This window comes from Cervus canadensis, chromosome X (assembly GCF_019320065.1).
Source record: "Cervus canadensis isolate Bull #8, Minnesota chromosome X, ASM1932006v1, whole genome shotgun sequence".
In the NCBI taxonomy this organism is placed as follows: Eukaryota; Metazoa; Chordata; class Mammalia; order Artiodactyla; family Cervidae; genus Cervus; species Cervus canadensis.
In genome coordinates this window covers 14124223-14150401 of record NC_057419.1, presented here as the reverse complement: position 1 = coordinate 14150401, position 26179 = coordinate 14124223, and the positions used below count along the sequence as shown (strand labels likewise).

At 39.8% G+C, this 26179-nt stretch overlaps 1 protein-coding gene across 5 annotated transcripts in view; it reads left to right on the top strand.

The window, feature by feature from the left end:
- Positions 1-26179, top strand: part of FRMPD4 (FERM and PDZ domain containing 4) — a 514452-nt gene that overhangs the window by 152743 nt on the left and 335530 nt on the right. The window contains exon 2 of one of the 5 annotated variants that reach the window (XM_043459254.1): positions 19590-19628. The exons of 3 other annotated variants lie outside the window; for them this stretch is intronic. In XM_043459254.1, the coding sequence (XP_043315189.1) occupies positions 19590-19628 (39 nt within the window). Of the gene's footprint in view, positions 1-19589; positions 19629-19672; positions 19724-26179 lie in introns of those variants that run through there. One more of the 5 variants, XM_043459257.1, reaches the window with a different exon arrangement.

The following is a 26179-nucleotide window of genomic DNA, read 5'->3' as shown; positions in this document are numbered from 1 at the left end:
GGAGCATTAGAGGAAAAGAAAGCATGGTGGGAGAGATAAGATACTGTGGAAGAGAAAAGAAATTGGCTTTTTGGGCTCCATTCCTCTTGTAGGGCCATGTCCTTCCGTTCTTGCCTGTCACTGGTCCTATGTCCTAACCAATACCTTCCTATGCTTTCCCACTAGAGCTACTTCCCTGCCACTCCCAATGGGCCTACTGGCCACACCCTTTTGCCCTGACAGATCAGGCCTTCCTCCTGATGCTAGATCTGGAGAGTTGCTTTTTTCTGGCTCGAAATGATAAGGTAGTTAATGTACCTCAAGACACTTCCCTACCCCAATACTCTCAAAGTTAGTACTCTAGGTTATTATTAAAATTAATCATTTGAGGATTTTTTGTGTTTTTTTTTTTTTTGGTGCCACACAGTTTGCCTGATCTCAGTTTCCCCACCAGGGATCGAACCCATGCCTCCTGCAGGGGAAGCATGACATGAGGTGCATCTGACTAACCGCTGGACTGCTAGGAAATTCCCAGGATTAGTCATTTCAGTTTTATTCAAAAATCAATATTCATGGGTGATGAGAAATGCAAAACGAATAAAATATTGTCTGTGCCCTCCAGGAAGTTTCAATTGTGTAAGACACAAAAGTAAATCATGTTGGCAATAGATGCATGCAGAAATGCGAATAGTATACTGTGGGAACACAGACTAAGGCAAGAATCACAAATAAATGGATTTGACAAGTCACTTACAAAACTACAGCAAAAGCAAAAGAAAGGAAAGGTTTCAATTGAGGTAGACCTGGAACAATAGCAAAGATATCTAAATGTTAAAAAATGTAAGCTCATAGTATTTAAGTGAAGGAAATAGTGTAAGCACATACACAAAGAACAGAGGTAGGAAATGGCCCCCTTTCCAGGACTAGCTGGTAGAATGGCTCAGAGGAGGATGGGGAGGGGGCAATAGTGTAGCTGCATCTATCCTGTGCAGATCTTAGAGGCCAAAGAGATAGGCATTCTCTGTCACAGGCCCTGGGGTGCCAATGAATATTACCATGTGGAAACTTTGTTGTTGTTCAGTCGCTCAGTCATGTCTGACTCTTTGCAACCCCATGGACTGCAGTACACCAGGCTTCCCTGTCCTTCACCATCTCCTGGAGTTTGCTCCAACTCATGTCCATTGAGTCGGTGATGACATCCAACCATCTCATCCTCTGTTGCCCTCTTCTCCTCCCCTGAATCTTTTCCAGCCTCAGGGTCTTTTTCAATGAGTTGGCTCTTCACATCAAGTGGCAAAATATTGGAGATTCATCATCAGTCCTCTGAATTCTTCTAAATTCCGTGAGCAGAGTAGCAGCTTTACCTTTCACTCAGTTTTCCCAGGCTAGTCATCAGTGACCAGGAGCCCCTGTAGATTCTGCCTCCTAAAGGTCTCTTGCATCTGTCCCCACTTCTCCACACCAGCTCCCACTGTCATCACCGATGCACCACCACTTCCTCCGTGACTTGTTACAACTAACATCTTGGCACCGGTCTCTCCCACACTATGCACTATGCTGGTCCTACAAGAACATCTGAATGTTTCTCTCATTCCTTGTAAACTTGAACTAACCTGTCATTGGCTATCAAATGAAGGACAAACTCCTTAGCAGAGTCTGTAAAAGCCCTTAGCATCTGATCCAAACCTCCCCTCCAGTTCTCTGCAAGTCTTCCACACCATCTGGACTACAGCCATCACCAAACCACATACACACGTTCTGTTCTCCAAGTCCACACAGGCTCTTTGATTTCTTTGGTTTCTTCTCCTTCTCCCCTGGTGGTCTCTCATGCCAGACTCATCTTGCACATCAGCTTCTCCAGAGACTCACCAATGGACTCCAAATGCAATATGGTGTGTGCAATGACTTTCTTCCAAATAAAACAATAGTCTTGTATGTAGCTGTTTGCTAGTTTCATACATTATCCTGGTCAAGGATATTTGTCTCTCTGGATAAGATGCTGCTGACTATACAGTAGATGCTCAATGAATATATACTTAAGATCAAATTCTCCTAACTTGTGAAAGATCCCTAGTAAGTACAAGATAGCACATCAGATACTTAATAATAGAAGCTCAATATGAGCCTTTTGGCCTTGGAGTAAAATAGTAAATACTTAAGGATAAGATAAATAAGTCAGGTTTTGTCATGACTATTTAAATAAGGAGAAGCCTATCTACGTTTATTGTCTGCACTTGGGTCTCTGGACTCTCCCTGCCCCGCCACACATGTTGCAAAGTACTTCCTGTATTATGGAGAAGCTCCCTGCTTTTACATGATAGACCTACATTGAAGCAGCTGGAAAGAAGGAAAAAGGAAACAGTCCATGACTAACCATATCTCAGTCTCAAGATCACTACTTTAGAAGAGAAGGTTGTCTGTTCGTTCGGGTTCTGGCACATAGCCTGTGGTTAAGTAACAGGAGGCCACTGTGTGGGAGTCCTTCTGCCCTGGGCTGGTTTGGTTACATATATCCACATCTTTAGCTTTGATTTTAGGTGTAGATTGGAAATTTTTACTCTACTGTTTTGCTTATGAATTCTACTCCTCACCAGTATTTGTTTCATTTTTTTCTCAAACCAGATGATTTATGAGGTAGTTTTTAGACATTAGGTAATTTGTTATTATTGACAGTTATTGACTGCCCGCTATTTGTCAGGCAATATGTAAGCACATAGCATCCAATATCATTTGATAATCACAAAATCTTAAGAGGAATCCCCCCTTTTTTTTTCATTTATTTTTATTAGTTGGAGGCTAATTACTTTACAATATTGTAGTGTTTTTTGCCATACATTGACATGAATCAGCCATGGATTTGCATGTGTTCCCCATCCTGATCCCCCCTCCCACCTCCCTCCCTATCCCATCCCTCTGGGTCTTCCCAGTGCACCAGCCCTGAGCACTTGTCTCATGCATCCAACCTGGGCTGGCGATCTGTTTCACACTTGAGAATATACATGTTTCAATGCTATTCTCTCAGATCATCCCACCCTTGCCTTCTTTTGTTAGCACCCTATTAGAGGTCCAGAAATGCTAAGTGAAGTTGGCAAGTCCTTAGCTCACTCAGAGGAAGCTGAGAGTCCTGTATCAAGAGGTCACTAACCTTATTTTGAGCTTATCACGATGACTCTTGCTTAGTGAATGTTGCTGTTATTTATAAAATCTTAGTTAAAAAACAGGGGTCAGTGAAAGTGAAAGTCACTCAGTCATGTCTGACTCTATACAGTCCATGGAATTCTCCAGGCCAGAATACTGGAGTGGGTAGCCGTTCCCTTCTCCAGGGGGTCTTCCCAACCAAGGGATTGAACCCAGGTGTCCTGCATTGAAGGAGGGTTATTTCAAAAGCTTAGTCAGTATAAAATCTGAGTTAAAAAACAGGGTTCAGGAAGGTCCCAATTCTCAAGAAATTTTGTAAAATTTGCAATCAATTTTTAGTGGGGCCTTTGGAACTATGCAATACATCCAAAGCTATAAAAACTCAAATTTTCCATCAAAAAGTATAACTTCATACAGCCATTAGACACTTATCAAGTGCAAGGTTCAAGCAAGTACAGTATGGTCCATGGAACACACCATGATGTAGGCAGTGTATAGCATTCTGGTGACAGTTGTAAACAGTAATGTAATGAATGGGGGCATGTTAGGGAAGGGGAGGGCCTCTACAGCCCCAGTGGGGACAGAGGAGGGGAGAGTACCTTTCCCCCTCAGTGGCATATATTGAAATGAACTAATTGGTCCCAAGAGGAAGGAAGATACTGCCAACATACAGATTCTTTTTTCTAAAGACTTTCAATCTTGTTACTCATTGCTAAAAGGAAAATGTTCATTCAAGAAGAATCTTTAAAGAGGATAAAATCTTGAGTATACAATTGTTTTAAAAATTCAAGAAAATCTCTTCCCACAAACAATAAATAAAAAAGTAAAATGAAAGTTTGATATTTGGCTGGACAGATAAAGTAGTTGAAGGAAGCCAAAAATAATGTTATAGTAATGATGACATTGAGATTTAATTGGAAATGAAAAGCATAGGTTGGCTTTATTCTGTCTCATTAACCATCTTAATTAAGAAGATGATATGAGTAAATAGTAAAATGATAGGTTTTAAGTTGAGAGTATATTTGATAACTGTGAATATATATATAAACATGATTGAACTCTCATTTTAACCATTATCTTTAGGCGTATTAAATTACAGTCTTTAGAGAAACCTTATTTAGGTCTTTAACTGGTACCTTCTCCCTCTTTGTTAGTTGGATTATTGGAAATAACCCAAATAAGAAGAACAGGAATTTAAAAACAGAAACAGAGAGGAATTTGTAAATTGTGAAGATAGGCTGAAGGTGGCACTCTGGGGGGATCCTTCATAAAATTAGAGCTTTCAACAGCCGAAATGCTGTGTTCACCAGGAAGGAAAACAGAGTTTAGAAGAGGAAAGACTCAAGTCTATGTAAAACCTCACTTGCACAAGCCGTGTAAAAGGTTAAAGGCAAATTGCATTCTCTTCAACCATGAGGCTGACGTGTCCAACTTGAGAACTGTCAAGGTACCAAAGATCAAGTTTAGCCTTGGCGGCTGCTTAGAAGCTACTGCTTGGGGCGTGTGGTCTACCTTGACAACTAGGTTTTCTCAGAACGTGACATGTGACTTCATCTCTATGTGTGAACAGTAAAATTAACGATGCAGTTTACCTAGGTGTCAGTGCCAAATATCATCTATTATGTCTTAGGTCTTAAGTTGCTGATTCTAATCATGGAAAATGAAGAAGGAATTTTACCTTTTCAAAGCCTTGCTTCCTAGGTGGCACTAGTGGTAAAGAACCCGCCTGCCTAAGAGACATGGCTTCAATCCCTGGGTTGGGAAGATCCCCTGAAGGAGGGCACTAGGCAACCCACTCCAGTATTCTTGCCTAGAGAATCCCATGGACAGAGGAACCTGGTAGGCTGTGGTCCATAAGGTTGCAAAGAGTGGGACATGACTGAAGCGATTTAGCACATACCTAAAAGCCTTGCACAGTTAAAATGATAACATTAGGTTAAAATAGGTCTCTACGTTTGCACTGTTGACATTTGAGGCCTGATGGCTGTTTTTTTGTTGTTGTTTGTTTTTTTAGCTCGTGGATTTTTTTGATGTCAGAATTTATTTTTTGCTTCCATACATTTTGAGTTTTTTTCTGCTTTTTAGGTTGAATGAACTTGCCTGGTTTGGAGAATTGTGTATTTATAAAATAATATATTTATATATATTTCTTTAATAACATGAAATATTTTGGACAGAAATAATTGCTTTGGTAACTTTCATGTAATGACTTTCACATATGTTGATGGAGGTTTCATTTGTGCCTGATTCCTCCCCTGCTTTTTTTTTTCTGATAACTTTACTGTGGGGCCTTTGTTATCTCTCCAGTATGTTGTAGGATGTTTAACAGCATCCCTGATTTCTGCCCACTAGATTTCCAGTACCCACCCCCCACCCCAAGTTGTGACAAGGAAAAATACCTCTAGACATTGCTTTGTGTCTCTTGGGGAGCAGAACCCCCTAGTGGATAAGAACCATTGTTTTATAGTAAGCCTGCAATAATATAGCTTATAGTTTCTTTTTGCTACCAAGAACTCTGTATAAGTCAGTGATGGGGCCATGGAGGTGTGAATTTCCTGTCACTGTTCATTATTGTGGAGACAGAGCATCCCCATTGTCTGCCTCTGCCCAGTGGAGCCATTTTAAGGCAACCCCGCTCATCACTCATTCACTCATTTGAGGCAGAAGCTACCCTGGGAAAAATTGTACTTTACAACCACATATAAAATATAGATGCTTGTTGCATGAGCTTGAATTTTGACTTGATGCATGTCATATGAAATGAATTATGCATGATGAAGACCTGGTACCATCCACTGTAGAACAATATGCTGTAGCAAGAACCTTATTAATTGGGTGACTATCAGCAAGATATGAACAGTGTAATTCAGCTCTTACTCTGCCATTTTACCAATTAGTTACAGACCACTGCAAAATTGTGGGTAATGATGATTAGAAACTAGAAATGAGGAATCATGACTGATGGGAAAAATTCTTTGTGTATCCTGACTTGAGTACAACTCCTCATAGGAAAAGAGATTTTATAAGGATTTACCTCTGGTTTTTCGCACAAAAGTAGCATCATATGCACAGTTAACTTACTCAGATGCAGCTCTATTTATTAAGAGGTCAGGCAGGTAGAGGAGGACAGAATAGGTGAGGATTCACACTGTCCCCGAGATCCTGCCACCCAGTTTTCTACCAATTAGCCTGTGCCCACAGGCAGTTGGGGAGGCTGCACATTAGCAAAGCCTCTGGAAAGAATATTTGAATGACACTCCAGTTTCCTCCATCATTGACAGAAAAGTGAAGTACCTTCTCAGGTTACAGGGAAGTGACCCCAGAGACACACTGACCAAGGAAGAATTAGAGGGAATCTGAAGATTATCCCCAGAAGGCAGTGGTGATGACAGCCTAAAGTCCCCTGTGGGATCTTCATAAATGTGCTGAGTGACCGAAGCAGCAAAGTACTTAAGTGATTTTATGGTTGAAATCTCTCCGTAGTTCTTTTTAGACTAAGATATGCACATTTCTGCACAGGGTTACTATTCAGAGCAGGAAGACTGTATCTTGGTGGTGGTTTAGTCGCTAAGTCGTGTCCAACTCTTGCGACCCCATGGACTGTAGCCTACCAGGCTCCTCTGTCCATGGGGCTTTCAGGCAAATGGATTGCCATTTTCTTCTCCAGAAGACTGTATCTTAGGGGCAACTTTAAGAGACTCCAAGGGTGACAAGATGCAAGCTTAAGACCCTGATGGCTGTCTCTGCTGAATCTCCACTTTATAGTCAGACAAGTGATTTAGGTCACAAGTTTTACAAACTTAATGTATGCTTTAAAAAAATTCCTCAAAGCCTGACCCAATAAAAGTGAGCTATTACATGTGGGTTCTAAATGGAAAACATCTCTTTTTACAGAAATATTCTGCACAACCAGAAATACTGATCTCATTTCTTGTTTGTCTCAAAAAGCTTTCCTCATGTGCTTTCTTTTCACTCCAAGATTTTCTCAAATCACTTTTTCCACAGATTGTTTTATTCTCATTTATTTTTTCCAATGGACTGTGAGATCCTTGAGAGTAAAGTTTATAGTCTCTGGTCCCTAGACTCCACACAGCTCCCAGCACTGGGCCTCACAGTGATCAGTATTTAGGCAGGTGGCAAGGAATGAATATTTGTTTTGACAACACAGGCTGGCTATAACTAGCAACCTTTCCTGTTAATTCCTTATTGTGTCCACAAAAATTAATATCTTTTAAAGCCCTGTTTTATTAAAATTAACCTCAAACTGAACATCATCTAACTAATTTACTTCTTATTTTGCCAAACTCTCCCACTTCTTGAGCGATTAAAAAGATTAATTTAGGTGAGTGTTTACTTGCTGAACCAAATTCCAGAAACCCAAAAAGGGATGTCCTTAGGACCATGGCACAAGTAGCATCAGCAGTCTGATTGAGGAAAGCAACCGGGCCTGCATTCTGCCCAGTTCTCCTGATAATTCTTTTGAAGAGGTCACTGTAATCAGCACGACTGTGCTACTGGGAATAGTTGAAGAGTCTTCAAATGATATGGACTTCCACAATGGGAAATAGGATGTTTTTTCAAGACTTAGTGGGGGAGTTGGAGTTTTTGTATGAGCCTAAAAGGTTGTGGGTGTTTTCCACAGGTATAAATGAATGTTGTAGGGACTGGGCATCCAGTGCCCAAGCCATTGCAGAAACAAAGACCCTCAAGAGGGAAGGTGTGTGTGGGCATGTTTGAACTGTGGGGACAGAAGGAATTTGACTGAATGAATGTAAACATAGGGGAGAAATGGTAGAACAAGAAGTCTAATTTTGTCTAGAAAGCCAGTGAGACACCATTGGCACCCATACATGTGCTGTGGAGTCATAGAAGGGGCACGTTGATGTCGTCTCAATGTTCATTTGTGGGCTTGTGCAAGAAGCTGTGATGGGACAGAGATTGGACATCAGCGACCAAGAATAGGCCACTGTAGGCTTTATCCATAATAGTCTCAAATTGTGAGCAACTTAAATGTCCATTACAGTAAAATAGGTAAATACATTGTCATATAGTAGTCCACGGGGTGAATGTATGTACCACAATGAAAAAGAATGCATTGTCACTGCATGCAACAATGGTGTGTGCAACAGTTGGATGAATCTCACAGGCCAGTGCTGAGCAGAAGTCCAACAGGAGTCATTCCATTCATGTGAAGTTCAAAAAAACAGGCAAAGCTAGCCTTCAGTGTTAGTCATCAGAATGGTGTCTGTGTTTGTGAGGAACATGGATGAGAAGGGGACAAGGCAGGGGGTCCCTTAAGGTACCGGAAGTAATCTGCATACATGAGTGTAAACATATGTGAAAATTCGTCGAACTTCCGACTTAGATCTGTGCACTTTGCTGCATGTATGCTGTACCAAAACAAAACCCCAAGAAACTAAACCCAGTAAACTAAGAGTTAAAAAAAAAAAAAAAGAAACAAAAAAGTTTAGTGGGAGGGAAGAGGGCTGAACTAGAGGCCTGAATTAGAGAGAGCTAAACATGACAGCACTTAAGGGGTTGATGGAGCCCAGGGCTTGGAAAATGATTGGATGAGGACTCAGAGAAAGGAGAGGAGTTAGAGAGGTCTCTGAAGTTTTCCAGAGCAGGTAAATGTAAGGCTCTGTGCATGTTGCTATAGTAACTAAAGTGGGGATTGGTCATAGTGTGTTGGGTCACGTGTAAATTGTTACGATGACCATTTGATTTTCAGTGGCATAAGGGGCCTTGGCAGAATTTACCTGGACACTGAGGTCCTAGCTTATTCTGGCATGTCTCTGCTTCCTTTGTTCACATTTATAGAAATACAAGGACTCCCTAGTGGTACTTCGCATTCCAAGATCCTCTGTATCTCATTAACATCCACCTTGGATTCCATCCAACAGATCCACTCTTCACTCTGAGAAAGTTAAATAAATACTGTCTCACCAGGATCATTGCAGAGCTTAACTCTGTATCCCGAAGAATCTGCAGTGTGCAGTTGTAGGAAGCTTTGTATTTTGGGGGTCATTATGACCTACAAATGTTGATGCTTGGTAGCTAATGTTCATAGGATACTTGGATCTCATTACTATGACCACAGAAAGAGGTCATGCATATGTGCTCTCTGTTTCTGTTTTTTCATTTCTCTGTGTCCAGCTGGGTCTTGGAGAAATAGGTTTGGTCTCCACGCGTGGCCCATTAGCTGTGTTTGGGGTGTGTGCATTTGAATTGCACAGTGAGTTCTTGACAGAGTGACTGTCCTGGCAGTAGCTTTGGGCTTCCTGATGAACCAGCAGAGAGTATCATGACAGACACTGTAGGGGGTGGATGACCAAGCAGGCTTTCACAGGAAGGCAGCATGCTCTCTAGGAAAGGATTGGGAATAATGTGCACTTTTCTGAGTGGTACCCTGGTCCTGGTTCACCAAAGCAGTGAAGGCGGCCCAGCAGCCATTTTGGCATTTGATAAGGATGAGTGTTCAGATGGTTTAATTATATGATGATAGATGCTTTCTTTTAATAAAAGTCTTTATCACAAAACTGTGTAGCTAATTCCAGGGAGCCATCTTGGCATGCACCAGCTGCTGAAAGGGTCTTTCTCTCTGGCTGTTCAACAGTTGTCTGTGCATGGAGGCTGGAACCATTTTCTATATGGCTGAGAAAGTCCCTTTCTGGATTCCCAGTCCAGTAAGCTTTTGCTGCAAAGGATCACATAGTAAACATGTTTTCTTTTGCAGGAAATGGGATCACTGTTGGAACTGACCAACTCCACCATCATAGCATGGCAGCTGCTACATACAATATACAAACCAATGAGCATGGCTGTGTTCAAATCAAACTTTTATTTACAAAATCCAGGTGGCTGTGAGATTTCCCCTATGTGTCGTAGTTCACCAGCTTCTCCTCTAGGGGGCCTTTCATGCTCAGAGCCAAGTTTGTTAGAGCTTCTGTGTTGTTTTGCCTCTGTGTGCTGCCAGTGGATTTTAGAAACTTCATTTATATGAAGTTATCTCTAAGAGACACCTAGAAAGTTGCTCTCCCTGCTTAGCAATTAAAGTTTAAACCATTGATGGAAAATGATCAAGAAATAAGGCCTGGAAGTTCTTGAGGACTAATGTTTACTTAGAAGAGTGGCACCAAATTTACTTTAAAACTTTTGAAACTTTGTCACTACTTAGTGGTAATTAAATTATTATTATTATTTTTTAAGGGCTTCCCTCATAGCTCAGTCGGTAAAGAACCTTCCTGCAATGCAGGAGACCCAGGTTCGATTCCTGGGTTGGGAAGATATCCTGGAGAAGGAAATGGCAACCCACTCCAGTATTCGTGCCTGAGAAATCCCATGGACAGAGGAGCCTGGCGGGCTACAGTCCATGGGGTCGCAAGAGTTGGACACAACTTAGCTAAATCACCACCACCAAATTAGTTTTTGAGGTGAGAAATTCATATATAAAATTAGGCTGATTTGATCACTTGCTAAGCTTGTGTACACTGTGATGGTAGAGACCACCTTCTAGCTAACTATTGTATACCTAGCTCCTAGTCATATGTGCACAATCAATATTTATTGAATGAATTAAGGAATGGGGCATGCAGATACAAAAGTCTGATATCTGAGCATATTTATTTTAGAAGCAAATCACTTATAGTATTATTCCAGTGCACAAAACATGCTGTCCTTATATGATGCCCTGGAGCAGACTTCAGGCAGGACATCCTTGTATTGTGTCTGGTGTTCCAGATTTTCTCTGCTCTGTTGACAGTCTTGCTGATCCCCTTGGTGTAAGAGTTGCTGATTGGATCAAAAAGGACATCTGTGCTTGTGTAGAAGCAAACCTAACTGGTCTCCACAGATTGGATTCTGCTCATTTGTGTTCAGAGCAATGCCTTCTCAGCCTAATGAGCTAAACAATGTCAGCACAAGTCTTACTGGTCTTAGTCCTAGGCAATCCCCTCAGTAAAAATGAAGGAAGAATGTTAAAATCCAGAGACCACCACCAGCCCAGTTTCCTCCTTTGCCTTCAGTGAATAAATATCATTGTCATTAAATGAAATCAGTAGTTTTTCTTGAAGTATATTCAGCATAAAATAGCATTCATGTGGAGCAAAGGAGAGACTCCTTACTGAAGCAATATTGTCTGCAAGCTAATGCAGCTAGGTTGACGTAATTTAAGAAGTTGGTCGTAATGGATAACTATTTTCAACTTCACTAGTAGCATACCATAATATTACCAGTAATCTTTATCTGCCCAGCAGGAAAGGAGATCAATAGTTGAGATTTTCCACTCTATTTCTGCTGATGGGTAATGTTCCTCTGTTGATTTCCCTATGCTTTATTTATCCTTTAACTGTTTTCTATTATGTTAAATTTTATAACTTTTTTCTATTATCTTAAATTTTATGTTTCTTACAAGCAGCATAAGGTTGAAATTTAAAAATATTTAATCTTATTTTATTTTGAGTATTGCTTTCATTTATATATTAAGTATTTATATTAAAATATTTACATTGAAAAGATATTTATATGCATAGATTTAAATCTACCATCTTATTCAGTGCTTTGTATTTGTCTCAATGATTCCATGTTCCTTGTCCATTTTTTCTTGCCTTACATATATATATATATATATATGTGTGTGTATATATATATTTTGGATGGGGAAGGATCTGAGCCTACCAAGGAAGAGCCCATAATGATTTTTTTTTCCTTCCTATCTTTCTGTATATCCACTGTCATGATGGCTGGGTATGGATGCGACACTCTGGTGGCATTCATTTTCAGGACCAGTTGGTTTGGCAGGTTTCTATCTTTTTAGTGATTACTGTAGAAAATAAAACATGACTTGTTAGCTATCAAAGTCTAAAGTTAACTAATTCTTTAATTCTCTTCCCACAAAACAAAAAATATATTGAAACTCCATTTGCTTGCTCCCTCAGTTATAAAAGTATACATAGTTGTTGTTGTTTTGCATTTTAATTTATCCCACAAGATGATTTTTACTTGATGCAGTTAGTGTTTGTTTACTTAAACCCAAATATTTGCTGCTTTATATGCTTTTCTTTCTTCCCTGCATCTTAGAAATTTCCTCTGGCATATTTTCTCTGTTTTTACCTGGTTGAAGTACATGCTATAGAGTTTCATTTAGTGTGGTTCTGTTGATGCTAATCTATTTTAATTTTCTGAAAGTGTATTTATATTGTTTTTATGCTTAAAAAGTATTTTTGTTGGTTTTATTGTTTTAGGTTGGCATTATTTTCTCTCAATTCACTAGAGGTATTATTCTACTGTCTTGGAACTTCCCTAGTTGTTGAGAAGTCAACTCTAGGTCTAATTATAATTCTTTTGAAGACAGTCTCTTTTGTTGTTTCCTTTTTAGAATATATCCATTTGTAGATGTGCATTTGATTTATTTTATCCTCTTTGTTAATTTTGGGGGATGTCTTAAAATTGTGGACTATTACGTTTTATCAGAGTAACATATTCTCTGATAATTCTTTGCATATTGTTTCTGCTCAGTACTCTGTAGCAAACAAAGGTTAGGTCCTCTAACTGGATCCTCTGTATTTTACCCTTTTTCTTTTTTTCCCCTTTCTTTTGTGTTTGACAACATGTTGTTTCTCTGTGCTACATTCTGGATAATTTCTTCAAATCTATCTTCCAGTTCAGTAATTCTTTTGTCAACTCTGTCTGGTCTTCTTTTAAACTTGTTCATTGAGTTTTTCTATCACTATTTATAAAATTTCTACTTGTTTCTTTTCCAAGTCTGCTCCATTGCTTTTTACAGTTTCTGGTTCCTTGTAGATTTAAGATGATGCTTTTGTTTGCACTTTTTCAGTTTTTTTCATACAGAGGATTTATATAAATAAACTTTTCATTACTAGAAACTAGATGGCCTTCCTTTCCCCTTTTTGGAAAACAGCATCGTGAAATTATTGATTTTTATCATCCTAATCACAGATACCCTGCAATTATACATTACCTCTTTTAAGAGACTGAATATTTTCTTATGGTGGACTTTCTCTGCAAACTGATACCATCTCTGCTTTTACTACACAGTGGAATAGCAGATCAAGAAACCAACAGTAATAATTTAATATGCACCCATGGTGTTATAGGAAGACAAAAAGAGGATGCCCAGAGCTTTGGCAGGGAATTTCAGAGAAGACTCTCCAGAGGAATGATGGGTGAATGATGGATGAGGTCATCCACGCTTAGTCTTTCCCTTCTTCCCTAAAGAAGAGGGAATGACTAAATCTAGAAAATCCTTACATTTTGGGATGAGATAGAGAAAGAGGAGCCAAGAGGAGACTGCGAAGTAATATTTAAAAATCAGAAGGACAGTAGAGCTGGACATCAAGGGAAGGAGATGCAGGTTTCAAATTTGAGAAAATGAAGACTGGAACAGGTGATACAATCAGGCAGTTTGGTGGTCATTGATGACCTTGGAAAGAACAATTTCAGAAACAGTAAATAGAAGTCTGAGGTTTGGTAGTAAGATAACAGAATTTATAATTTAAGAAATGGAGCCATGAGATAGGAGATAGGTAGCCTCCACTGAGGAGGTTACAGCAAGGGTTGACAAACTAGGGCTTGCAGGTCAAATCTAATCCACTGCTGGTTTTATAAATAGTTTTCTTGGAATGTAGCTATGCTCTTTTTTTTTTTTTTTTTTTTTACCAGCGAAGTGACCCCTTCACAGTAAATGAACTGTCTGTAAATCTCAGATACTCTGTTTAAGAAGTTTAGAGTGAAGAGAGAATAAATACCTGAATCAGTTCCACTAGAGGTAATAAGGCAGTGATAAAAGAACTCTGGGGGGCTTGGACATATAAAAGATAGGCATTAAAACCAGCTTGAAATCCCTTGCATTCCTATATACTAACAATGAAAAAACAGAAAGAGAAATTAAGGAAACAATACCATTCACCATTGCAACAAAAAGAATAAAATACTTAGGAGTATATCTACCTAAAGAAACAAAGGACCTATACATAGAAAACTATAAAACACTGATGAAAGAAATCAAAGAGGACACAAACAGATGGAGAAACATACCGTGTTCATGGATTGGAAGAATCAATATTGTCAAAATGGCTATTCTACCCAAAGCAGTCTATAAATTCAATGCAATCCCTATCAAGCTACCAACGGTATTTTTCACAGAACTAGACCAAAGAATTTCACAATTTGTATGGAAATACAAAAAACCTCGAATAGCCAAAATAATCTTGAGAAAGAAGAATGGAACTGGAGGAATCAACCTGCCTGACTTCAGACTCTACTACAAAGCCACAGTCATCAAGACAGTATGGTACTGGCACAAAGACAGAAATATAGATCAATGGAACAGAATAGAAAGCCCAGAGATAAATCCACGAACCTATGGACACCTTATCTTTGACAAAGGAGGCAAGGATATACAATGGAAAAAAGACAACCTCTTTAACAAGTGGTGCTGGGAAAACTGGTCAACCACTTGTAAAAGAATGAAACTAGAACACTTTCTAACACCATACACAAAAATAAACTCAAAATGGATTAAAGATCTAAATGTAAGACCAGAAACTATAAAACTCCTAGAGGAGAACATAGGCAAAACACTCTCCGACATAAATCACAGCAAGATCCTCTATGACCCACCTCCCAAAATATTGGAAATAAAAGCAAAACTAAACAAATGGGACCTAATGAAACTTAAAAGTTTTGCACAACAAAGGAAACTATAACTAAGGTGAAAAGACAGCCCTCAGATTGGGAGAAAATAATAGCAAATGAAGCAACAGACAAAGGATTAATCTCAAAAATATACAAGCAACTCCTGCAGCTCAATTCCAGAAAAATAAATGACCCAATCAAAAAATGGGCCAAAGAACTAAACAGACATTTCTCCAAAGAAGACATACAGATGGCTAACAAACACATGAAAAGATGCTCAACATCACTCATTATCAGAGAAATGCAAATCAAAACCACAATGAGGTACCATTACACGCCAGTCAGGATGGCTGCTATCCAAAAGTCTACAAGCAATAAATGCTGGAGAGGGTGTGGAGAAAAGGGAACCCTCTTACACTGTTGGTGGGAATGCAAACTAGTACAGCCACTATGGAAAACAGTGTGGAGATTTCTTAAAAAACTGGAAATAGAACTGCCATATGACCCAGCAATCCCACTTCTGGGCATACACACTGAGGAAACCAGATCTGAAAGAGACACGTGCACCCCAATGTTCATCGCAGCACTGTTTATAATAGCCAGGACATGGAAGCAACCTAGATGCCCATCAGCAGATGAATGGATAAGGAAGCTGTGGTACATATACACCATGGAATATTACTCAGCCATTAAAAAGAATTCATTTGAACCAGTCCTAATGAGATGGATGAAGCTGGAGCCCATTATACAGAGTGAAGTAAGCCAGAAAGATAAAGAACATTACAGCATACTAACACATATATATGGAATTTAGAAAGGTGATAACGATAACCCTATATGCAAAACAGAAAAAGAGACACAGAAATACAGAACAGACTTTTGAACTTTGTGGGAGAATGTGAGGGTGGGATATTTCAAAAGAACAGCATGTATACTATCTATGGTGAAACAGATCACCAGCCCAGGTGGGATACATGAGACAAGTGCTCGGGCCTGGTGCACTGGGAAGACCCAGAGGAATCGGGTGGAGAGGGAGGTGGGAGGGGGGATCGGGATTGGGAATACATGTAAATCCATGGCTGATTCATATCAATGTATGACAAAACCCACTGGAAAAAAAAATAAAATAAAATAAAAAAAAAACCAGCTTGGAGTTATCAAGCAGGCTTCCTGGAGAAGGTGGGCCTAAATTATCTTAAGCTGTGATTTTCAAACTTTAGGGCATCTAAAGGTCACCTAGAGATAGATCTTGCTAAAAATATGCACTTCCAGACTCTTCCTCCTAGAGCTTCCAAATCGGTTTTGGGAGTGAGACTGAGGATTCTGTGAGATGGCCTGGTGGTCTGTGGACTGTATACTGAGCAAACAGGCCGTGAAGAATACATAGAAATCACCCAGTGGTATTCGAGGTACTATCCCATTGGATGCTCATAACATAAAAATGTCAATTTTAAGTGAGCCTACGGTTGCTTTGGGAAGATCTGAGGTTGTTAGTCCTAAGTGCTTATGGTTTATGTGTGTTTTAAGGCTTTTGAAAAAACTTGGCCTGTGTGTCTGTCTGTATCCTGAATGTGGTGGTGGTCCAGTTAAGAGACAAGTGACTGGGAACAGGACAGCGTGATTAGAGAGGGACTCTAATTAGTGACACAGCGAACACTGAGAGAGCAGTGGCATCTGCTACTGTTGCTAAATATAATTGTTACAGAAAAGTTTATAAATATTCATTTAAATGTATTTCTCAAAGGCTCATGTTTGGAACCACAGCTGCTGGGTTGCGTACAGAAACACAAATGCACCACAATTAGTGCATTCTTAAAAGAAGAAAGGCTTAATCCTTAATATGCAGGCATTTGAGTAAATACCATGGATCAGCCATTTCTCTAGCTAACATTTTGCCTGTCATATTTATTAAACGGTGTTGCAACTTAAAATACTTCAGATATTCAGTAGTTTTTCTGTTTATGGCTTTCTCAGTTTAACAGTTATAAATTTATCTTATGTCAAGTGACTAATACACTATTTAATGTTTTTGTGTGATTAAGTTTTGAGTTTGCTTGCCAGGAAATTTGGCTAAAGACTGTTAAAAATGAATTTCACTTGCTTACAAAGAGAAATCTGGCAAAACCCATTTAATTTTAATATTGCAAGCAAATGGGGTCTTTTGGGTTTTGGGGGTTTATCTTCCATTTTGTTGTTTTGAAAAGAATGTAGTAAGAATTATCCATTGACTTACTTGCACCAGCATGTCTGCAAATATGAATTAAATGATAGCATTCCAGTGACATTCTCATACTGTAGGAGAGGAAAAATTCTTTCTCCTTCTTTGCTCCCAGGTTCTCTAAAAGGGACCCTGAAAATGGACCTGACAAAAGACAGATTAACAAGAGAAAAGCACACACATTTATTTAGTGTGTTTTACTTAATGACGATTGTCTTCCTAAGGAAAAGAAGACTCAAACAGTTAAACATAGACATTTTTATAGTTGTCCCCCCCTTATCAGCGGTTTCGCTTTCCATGGTTTTGCCTATTTGTAGTCAGCTGAGACCCGAAAATACTAAATGGAAAATTCCAGAAATAAACAATTGCTAAGTTTTAGAATGTGCGCCATTCTGAGGAGCGGAATGAATTCTCCTGTAATGAAATCTTGCGACATCAGCTCTATTGCCTCGGGTGTGAATCCACTTGTCCAGCGAGTCCCACCCTGTAGCTACTTAGTGGCTGAGGTTATATGCTATCGCCCTGTTGCACTGCTGTGTTCAAACGATCCTGATTTTATTTAACCCTGGCCCCAAAGTGCCAGAGGAATGATAATGATGCTTCAGAAATGCCAGGGAGAAGCCGCGAACTGCTTTCTTTAAGTGAAAAGGTGAAAGAAAGTTCTCAACTCAATAGCATAAGAATTGGATACTCAGCTCAGACCTTTGGTAAGAACACATCTTCTGACTGTTACATTATGAAGAAGGAAAAAGAAATCTGTGCTAGTTTTCCTGTTGCACTTCAAATTGCAAAAGTTTTCCTGCAGTGCCTAAGTGCTTGGTTACTATGAATAAGGCATTCAATTTGTATAGTGAGATATTTTGAGAGAGAAAGCATATTCAAGTTACTTTTATTACAGTATATATTTTTTCTATTTTATTAGTAGTTATTTTTAGTTTCTTTCTGTGCCAAATTTATAAATTAAACTTTATAATCAGTATACATGTCTAGGGAAGACCATAGTATATATAAAGATCTGTATTCCCTGAGGTTTCAAGCATCTACTATGGGTCTTGCATCATATCCCTAATGGTTAAGGGGGTCTACTTTGCTAGGTTTGCTGAGGAGTGGTAAGTTGTGGAGAAATAAGAGAACAAAAGAAAAGAAAGCTGAGGGTAGTCAACTAGTGAAAACTTACCCACCCCTCTTCATTCAGATTCCTTTCGGCCACCCTTGGTCTTCAGACATAAGGGTGTTTCTTTCCTCTGACATAGATAGGGCATGTCTCCCTTGAGGGTCTTATGAGGGAGGAGGAGCCAGAGGGTCCTTCTTGCACCTGCTGTTTCTCAAATTCTTTCAGCTTAAAATATCCAGTATACCAAGGTGCCCTATTTTGGGTAGTGTATTCTGAACCCCACCACTGTCATCTCATATTGGTGGATTTGTGGAAAGGACCATAGGAAAGACCAAGGGGCAGTAAGCAGCCTGGGAAAACCAGTTGGTGATTATTAGAGGATTTGTAGGTGTCTGAGAATAAGATGGGCAGGGCCTGGATTAAAAATACACAGATTCTGAAGGGTAAAGTAAGGCAAGACATATTACAAGACTGAGTAAGGCCTAAGGTGAAATTTCTGACGGACAGATGAGGATGAGAAATAGGCATCAATAAACAAAATGTTGTCATATGAGCTTGATACTTAGGCAAGATTTGGCCAAGGAGCGTTTCTACCTGCGGAGTGGTTCTCAGCGGGGTGGTGCTTTTGCCCCTTAGGGGATATTTGGCAGTGTCTGCGTATAGTTTTTGTTGTCACAGAATCGTAAGGGGGTGGCACGTAGTGAGTAGAGACCAAGGATGCTTTTAAATATCCTATATTGCGCAGGACAGCTCCCACTACAATTATCTGGTTTAAATCATCAATTTAAATTGAGGGTGAAATACCGCTCTCCTTACCTAAAGGGGCTGACAGAGGACAAAGTGGTATTGAAGGAAAGCCCAGACCTTAAATGACAAATCAGGTTTAGTAAAGTGGGTGACTTTTTAAAATTTAATTCTTTCAATGATTTCAAGAGATAGGCACCATTATCATTCCTATTTACAAAAGAGAAAACTTGGCAGAAAGAATTTAATTATCTCACCTGAGGTAACACAGTTAGTAGGCAGTGGCCTTTTTATATACATTCAAATATATGAAATTTGACTCCTGTATAAACTTTCTTACCTGATACAGTAGTGAAAGAGTTTTCTAGAAAGGTATAGACCCTATCACATCCACTCCCCCCATAACCAAATATCAAGGCCAGGCTTGGTGAATCTGAGGGACTACAATACATCCTAAATGTTACATGTCTGTAGCCCATCTACACTGAGTGAATTGCTATAATTTGTGTTCATCTTCACATTTCTTAAAGAGTAACATCTTAGATGGTAATTGGATGATCTAAATTCTGGAGAGAAAGAAAAGTAAAAATAGTCTCAGTCATTGTGTGTTTCCAGTTGATATAAGCATAATAGATTTTATTAAACTCAATTGAAAACCTGATTACAGTATTTGTTTTTTTATCAAGCGTAATGAGTTTTGTTGATGTTTTTCACATTTTCCTTTTCTTCTCATTATTTTAGATCCTCTTCTGAAATGCACCCCTTCACAAGGGTATCCAGGTAAATCCACTGTGTGGTATGCTTGCTTTCAGCATTACAATGAGTACCATAAAAATCCTCAAGGGTTCTATGGCATTCTTTTTTACATTACAAAGGTCGGTTTAAAGTCAGGAATATAACTGCTAGAATGCAGTGATCGCACTCTGATTTGGAAGTAGAAATCATTTCTAGTTACGGGGATCATCATTGTAAATGGCATGCATGGTTTAGCATTTTTTAATGTTACTAAAATCATTAAAATTTATATTCAATGAAGAATTTTTAGTTCTGATTTAATGAACTTCCTATTGCCATTTTAAGATCTGAATATAGAACCCATTTGAATTTTAAGGCCTTTGATGACTGCATAAATTGGATTGAAAGTAAATGGCAAAGACTTATACATTGTCTTGTCACTGATATGAAACATATTTCCTTTATGCTGTTTTGTTCTAATAACAACCTAGTGGAAAGTGTCAAGAATGTTTAGGTGAAATCACACATGACTTAAAAATTAAGTCATGGATTTTCTGGATCTCTTTGGCCCATCTTTTCCGGAAAAGTCTGAGTTATTTGGGATGAGAATGCGATGACTCTGGTTAGTTACCAGGTGTTGACATCCGCAAAGCATAAGATGCCTTGTTAGAATGGAGGCCAAAGGAGAACTTTCCTGACTGACTGATGTAGTGGGTGCCTTAGAGTCCTAGAGGCTGAAAAGCTTTCTGGTTGATGTGCGCTGCGCTCTGGCAGAGAACAGGGTGCTGGCGCACTTTCTGTGGGCTGACCATCCTTACAAAGCCCTTTCACTCTGCCTTCTGGCGCAGGGCTCCGAAGTGCAACATGTGAATCCAGGTGCGAAGCTTGAGAGTTGCTTTCTATCCCTCCAAAATGAAACTTTTGTACCATACAGTGTACAGACTGATGGTGGAATGCTTATTTTGGTGTATAGCATGTGACCGCATATCATGTGTGACCATGTATTTACAGGGAAGTGTGAAAGTTTTATAACGTGGAGGAGTTGTCAGCTGTTCTCCTGCTCCTTTTTTTTCTCTCTCTTTTTTTGGGCTCTCACTGTTTTGCAGCATGCTGTTGGTTACATCCTGTAGGACGTCAGTACTATGCCTAGTTTAATTAAAACATACCTTCAAAATAGTAAACACTTTACCGTCCTTGGTGACGAGATGAGACATGGCCCTGAAAATCTTGATGTATACGAAGGCTTGCTCCTTATCTCATGGCAAAACACTTCCTAAAGGTGTTGTCAAGATTAAAAATGTTCTTTATATCTTACAAAAATTATTTTCAAATGTGACAAGAGGGTGTTAATTGTATGCCATCTAATAGACTTTGAGACATAAACATACTTTATTATTTCAAAATAAAAATTCAAACACTGAAGAAGTAGTTAACTGCTTTTCAAGAGAAACATGTTTTAAGCTTTTAGACCATTTTGCAAATGGATGTTTGTCTGTATTTCCATTGTTACATATTCTTAGGTAAATATATTGTTGCTGAAAATGATAACTTTACCTATCATTACTCATAGCTGAATGCTTAAAATTCTTGGAAACAGAGTTCTGTAACCTACTTTAAAAGCTTCCAGAGTTAAGGTTTCAGTGGACTCTGAACTCATGTATTAAAAATGTGAAAATTGACATGTTCCCATTAGGTTCTGGGACAACTGATTATTGCCATGGAAGATGGACATTTTCTGTCAGAGGTTCAGCAAAAATGATTGCCTAGTTGGTGGGTGCAGGCTGCAAACTGAGATGTATGAGTTGGAAAACTCAGCCAGTCAACATTTGGGTCCACTGATCCCTGTGAAGTTTTTCTTTCAGTCTGAGAGCCACTGATCCCAGTTTAGCAATGAACTTCAAGCCAGACCTTCAGATTGCTGTATCATAGTGTGTGACACCAAGATTTTCAAAATTAATTAAGCATATTAAAACAAATTGCTCTCTGTAAAAAATATTAACAGGAATGGTTCTGCAGGAGTACCTTCTGTACTATTAATAATCAAACACACAGTTAACCATACATTTATTCTGTCCATTGAAAATTTTCATTTGTGTGTTTTATGATATATTTAACATACTAGCACTAAGAGACAGATAATTGAGCACAGTCTAGATCAGGGGTCAACAGAGTAGGGCCCAAGTGCCCAATCTGGCCCTGGAACCATTTACATTTTATCTAAGTCTGCTTTTGTGTGGCAAATGCAGAATTGACTGGTTACAACCAAAGGCCCTGCAAAGCCAAAAGCATTTACTCTATGGCGTTTTACAAACAAAGTTTGTGGACCCTTGATGTAGGCAACAAGGCAACAATGGAAAAGAGGTATTCTGCCCTGTCTTCGTTCATTATTCATTTGGGAGTACCTTACAGCACCCATTTTCAGACGTGGCTGTGCATTTGTGATGGTGTTGAGAGTTTTAAAAAAAATACTGATGCCTGCACCCACCCCTAGGGATTCTGCTGTGATTAGTATGGTTTAGGGCCTGGACTACCACTAATCTTTTGTGCAGCCAAGTTTGAGAACTACTGCCTTCTGGTGCTGGACACTCCTGGTGGAAAGTGAGTTTCCGTCTGCAGGCTGAGCTGCCCCCAAGTAGCTTTTCAGCAGCCCTTCTGGGTCTGGCTAAATAATGCTTGAGGCAAGCTGTCCCCACGTTTAGTGGGCAGAGGACAGGCTTGGGAATAGCAGCCAAAAGTCAAACCTGAAATTTCCTCAGGGCTGTGGCAAGAAGAAATGAGATCAGTGCCGTAAAAATGCGTTGATTGGAGAATTGATCATTTGGAGAGACTTGGGTGAAATGTAAAACCTAAGGGCTTCTATTGTTTCTGTTTTCAGTGCATTCCTCACCCACTGGTGCCTATTTTTTATCACTGAACAAAGAAAATCTATCGGCCACTCTTCTGGTAGTTATCTTCCATTCAGATGTCAATGGAAGATGATCTGAAGTTCTAGAAATTTCGCCATGGTGGATTTCTTTTCCTCTGTGGTTTAGGAACTAAGGATTATTTCAGTAATAATCCTATTTCTGAATGCTTGCCACATAATGTTATTTTACAGTTCTGTGCATGGCTGTCATTGTAAACACTGTTTATAGAACCTTTATCAGCATTTGCCTCTGGAATTTATAAAGCATTTAGTATAATTTGCTGTGAAACCGCTGGTGTTTTTTTTTTTTTCGCTTAATAGAGTCGCACATATGGAGTGTTTGGAAGATAGCAGTTACATCCTATAAAATGGCTTGCGAGTCTAAAGCACTTTTATCTTAGCCATTTAAAATGATTGATTAGTTAATTCACACAGCCAGGTACTGTTCGCATTTTCCAAATGAGGGAAATGAAGCAAAAAGAGGATAGGGGACTTCTTCAAGGCCATGCAGCAAGGTAGGAGCAACTGAGAATTGTATCTCAAGTTTCCCGGCTCCCCAGGCTGAACTTTCCCATCATCTGCTGCTTTCCCACAACTCAAGGCAGTGATAACGCGCCTGCATCTCCATCCTCCCAGAATGCAAAGCACCCCCAGCAGGTGCTTGTAGTAAAACCCAGGATCAAATCAGTGTTCCTGCCTTGAGGAAAACACCTTCAGTATATTTTGCTTGGAATGGCATAAATGTAAATAGATCCATTGAGAAACAGACGTTCCACTTTTGAAAATTAAGCCAGGACCCCAGATAGGTAGTATCATCTACACAGCAGTTTGGTGGAATTAATTCCTATGTTTTATACTGTAAGGTGATAACCAGCAGTATGCTTTCTAAATGCTGTGATTTACCATGTGATGCTGCTGTGTATTTCATTTAGAAGGCTTTTAAAAGCCATCCTTTGAAACCCTGATTAGCTAGAAGACAAGGAAATAGAAGTGTTCCTAATTTAATAGTACCTGGAAAGAAAAAACCCCTTATTAGGAGTTTATTAAAAATTTTAATTTCCAGACTAAGTACCAACAGAGAACCTCTTTCTACAATGTAATCATGTTTAATATTCATGACAAAGACCCTGAGGGTATGTGAGACACTCAGTTATCAAACAAGATTCCCTTCTTTCTATATACTTTTTAAGGCAGGAAAATAAAAAATTTTAATTATCAAAAATATTCCCAAACCATGGCTAAGCCACATTTATTCACCAACTCTAGTTAATGGAGTTTATTGTTTTGATGCTTTAACTATAAGCATCTCAACTATCAGCATTTATTACCTCAAGCAAGACTTTGAGCTAATAAATATGTCAAGCGACCTATGTTCTAGAGAACACATGTTTGTAAAATGAGACCTTTTAGACCACTTATAAGGTGGCTAAGAGTTTCCATAATAGGGCCTATCTGGGCAAAGAAATCAACTGTACAATTTGTGAATTATAAACCTCATGGATAGAAGTGCACATTTATATTAATAATGACTCTGTTATCACCTGATCCCTGTCTTCCTGAGGCTTATGATCTAGTTGTGGAAGTCTGGTGATAAGCAGAGGACGGGACAAGTCCAGCTGTGGTTAATGCTGTAAACAGTCGGAAGGAGCCCTTCAGCCGCAGTGGGGCCGCCAGGCTGGCCCTCTACACCGGCGTAAATCTCATCTGTACACAAACAGTGAGCCCGAATGCGTCAGGCATCTTTCCGGATGGCGCATGTTTCCCTTGGCTCCTTTGCCCCTAAGTTTCAGTGGGTGATGTGCAGGGGCCTTGAATTGATCCTGGGTGCACAGTGGGATTGCATCACAGCTTGCAAACACCCATCTTGGGAAAATCCCAACTCAGAACTGCTGGCACACCTGCTCATCCGTATCCCTTCCAAGAGAGGTGCTCCTCATGATGTGTCCAAGGGTGATTACTATTCCAGCATCTGGGGATAAAGCTCTTAGTGCCCATGACATGCAGAAACCCATGAATTATCTCCTGACATTGAAATGAAGTGCCGGGATATAAAGTGACAGGAGGGTGTCACGGGACTTGGAGCTGACCTCAGAGATGATACAGGAAGCGAGCCAGTCATAGGGATAAATCAAGAAGGGCATTTCAAGAGAGGACAACAAGAGGTGGGCAAAGGTGCTTGATGTGGTCAGGGGACTTTAATAACAGCCTGGCAGGAACCTCATGTTGTTTAGTCGCTAAGTTGTGACCGACTCTTTGCAACCCCATGGACTGTAGCCCACCAGGCTCCTCTGTCCATGGGATTTTCCCAGCAAGTTTACTGGAGTGGGTTGCCATTTCCTCCTCCAAGGAGCCTCATGGGCAGGCACAAAGGTGGTGGGGCAAGGTTGAGAGATGCCAGAGGCAGGCTCTGTAGGCAATGGTTTGAGTTAGGAGTTCATCAGAAGTGTGATGGGAAGCCTGTGCCTGTCTGTAAGCATGTAAGGGACCTTATCTGTTTTCTAGTTACAACTTTAGATCATGCAGCCGGTAAATCAGTCTGTATAGCTTGTCACAAGCAGAATTAGGACAGGAAAATAATCAGAGTGCCTTATATGTAGTGGTGTGAATATTGTTTCACAAAATTTTAGTTTTCATACTTTGTTACTGTTAAGTTGCACATCTTTTGTGTTTTGACATCTCAAATCAAGGTGGGTCTCAGAATCAATGACATCTAAGATTTGATGAAATATGGAATAAGTGTTTTAGATATGCATATCTGAAATACGTTCCTAGGCAATGTTTATTTTGAACTGTGGGTCACAGTCAGTATTTTACTACCAGAGTGCTAGTTAATGGTAGCAAGTTTAGGGCAGCCTGGAGTTTGAAAAGCAAGAAGAAGTGGATGCCACCATTCTGAATGGGGTGACTCAGAGGAGGTAGGTGTAACCTTGGCTCTGGAAGCAAATATAGTTGTCACCCAGAATGCCTCTATCATGTCGGCTGTGACCCCAGCCGACAGACTCCAGCACTGAGAACCAAATGTAACAGGATGGGAAGGGTGCCCAATGGATAGAGGGAGCCTGGAGCTGGTAAGGCTTGGGGCTGTCCACAGTACCATATCTAGGTTGGAAAAGCAACAGGAGTAAACACTCAGCCTTTAGTGGCTCATGGATAGGAGGATGGTTACCAAGACATGGTCTGTTGTAGTAAGAACCAGGCCCAAGCCTCTTCAGAGGGGTTACTTTGGGGGAATAGTAATCATATGCTCATGGAGAGATCCCACCTGTTTTAGGAGTCTACAGTTTGGGGACTGGACCTCTGTAATTATATGGAAGCCAGGCCAAGACCCTTCTAGTCACAAGGGCAACTGGAGTCCCACAGTGTTGGCGTGGATTTATGTAAAGCCCATCTATCTACATCTGGGTTCATTTCCTTTAAGAGCAAGATTGAACCTCTGTGGGAGATGAGTTGTTTAAGGAAGAGGAGTGAATCCTGGTATAGCTTCCCTCATCTCATGGTGTGAGAGATGGAAGTAACTGATGGTTGCATGAATTGCCACAGGTGGGTTCAGCCAACAAAGAGAAGGAAGAATCTGCATGTCTTGCCTTCGAAGTAAAGCCCTGTGTTGCCTTCCCTCTCCAAGTTCTCTCAGGCAAAACCTCACCTTCATTTCTCCCAGGTAAACAGGAAGAGACGACAAAGATCTATTTTA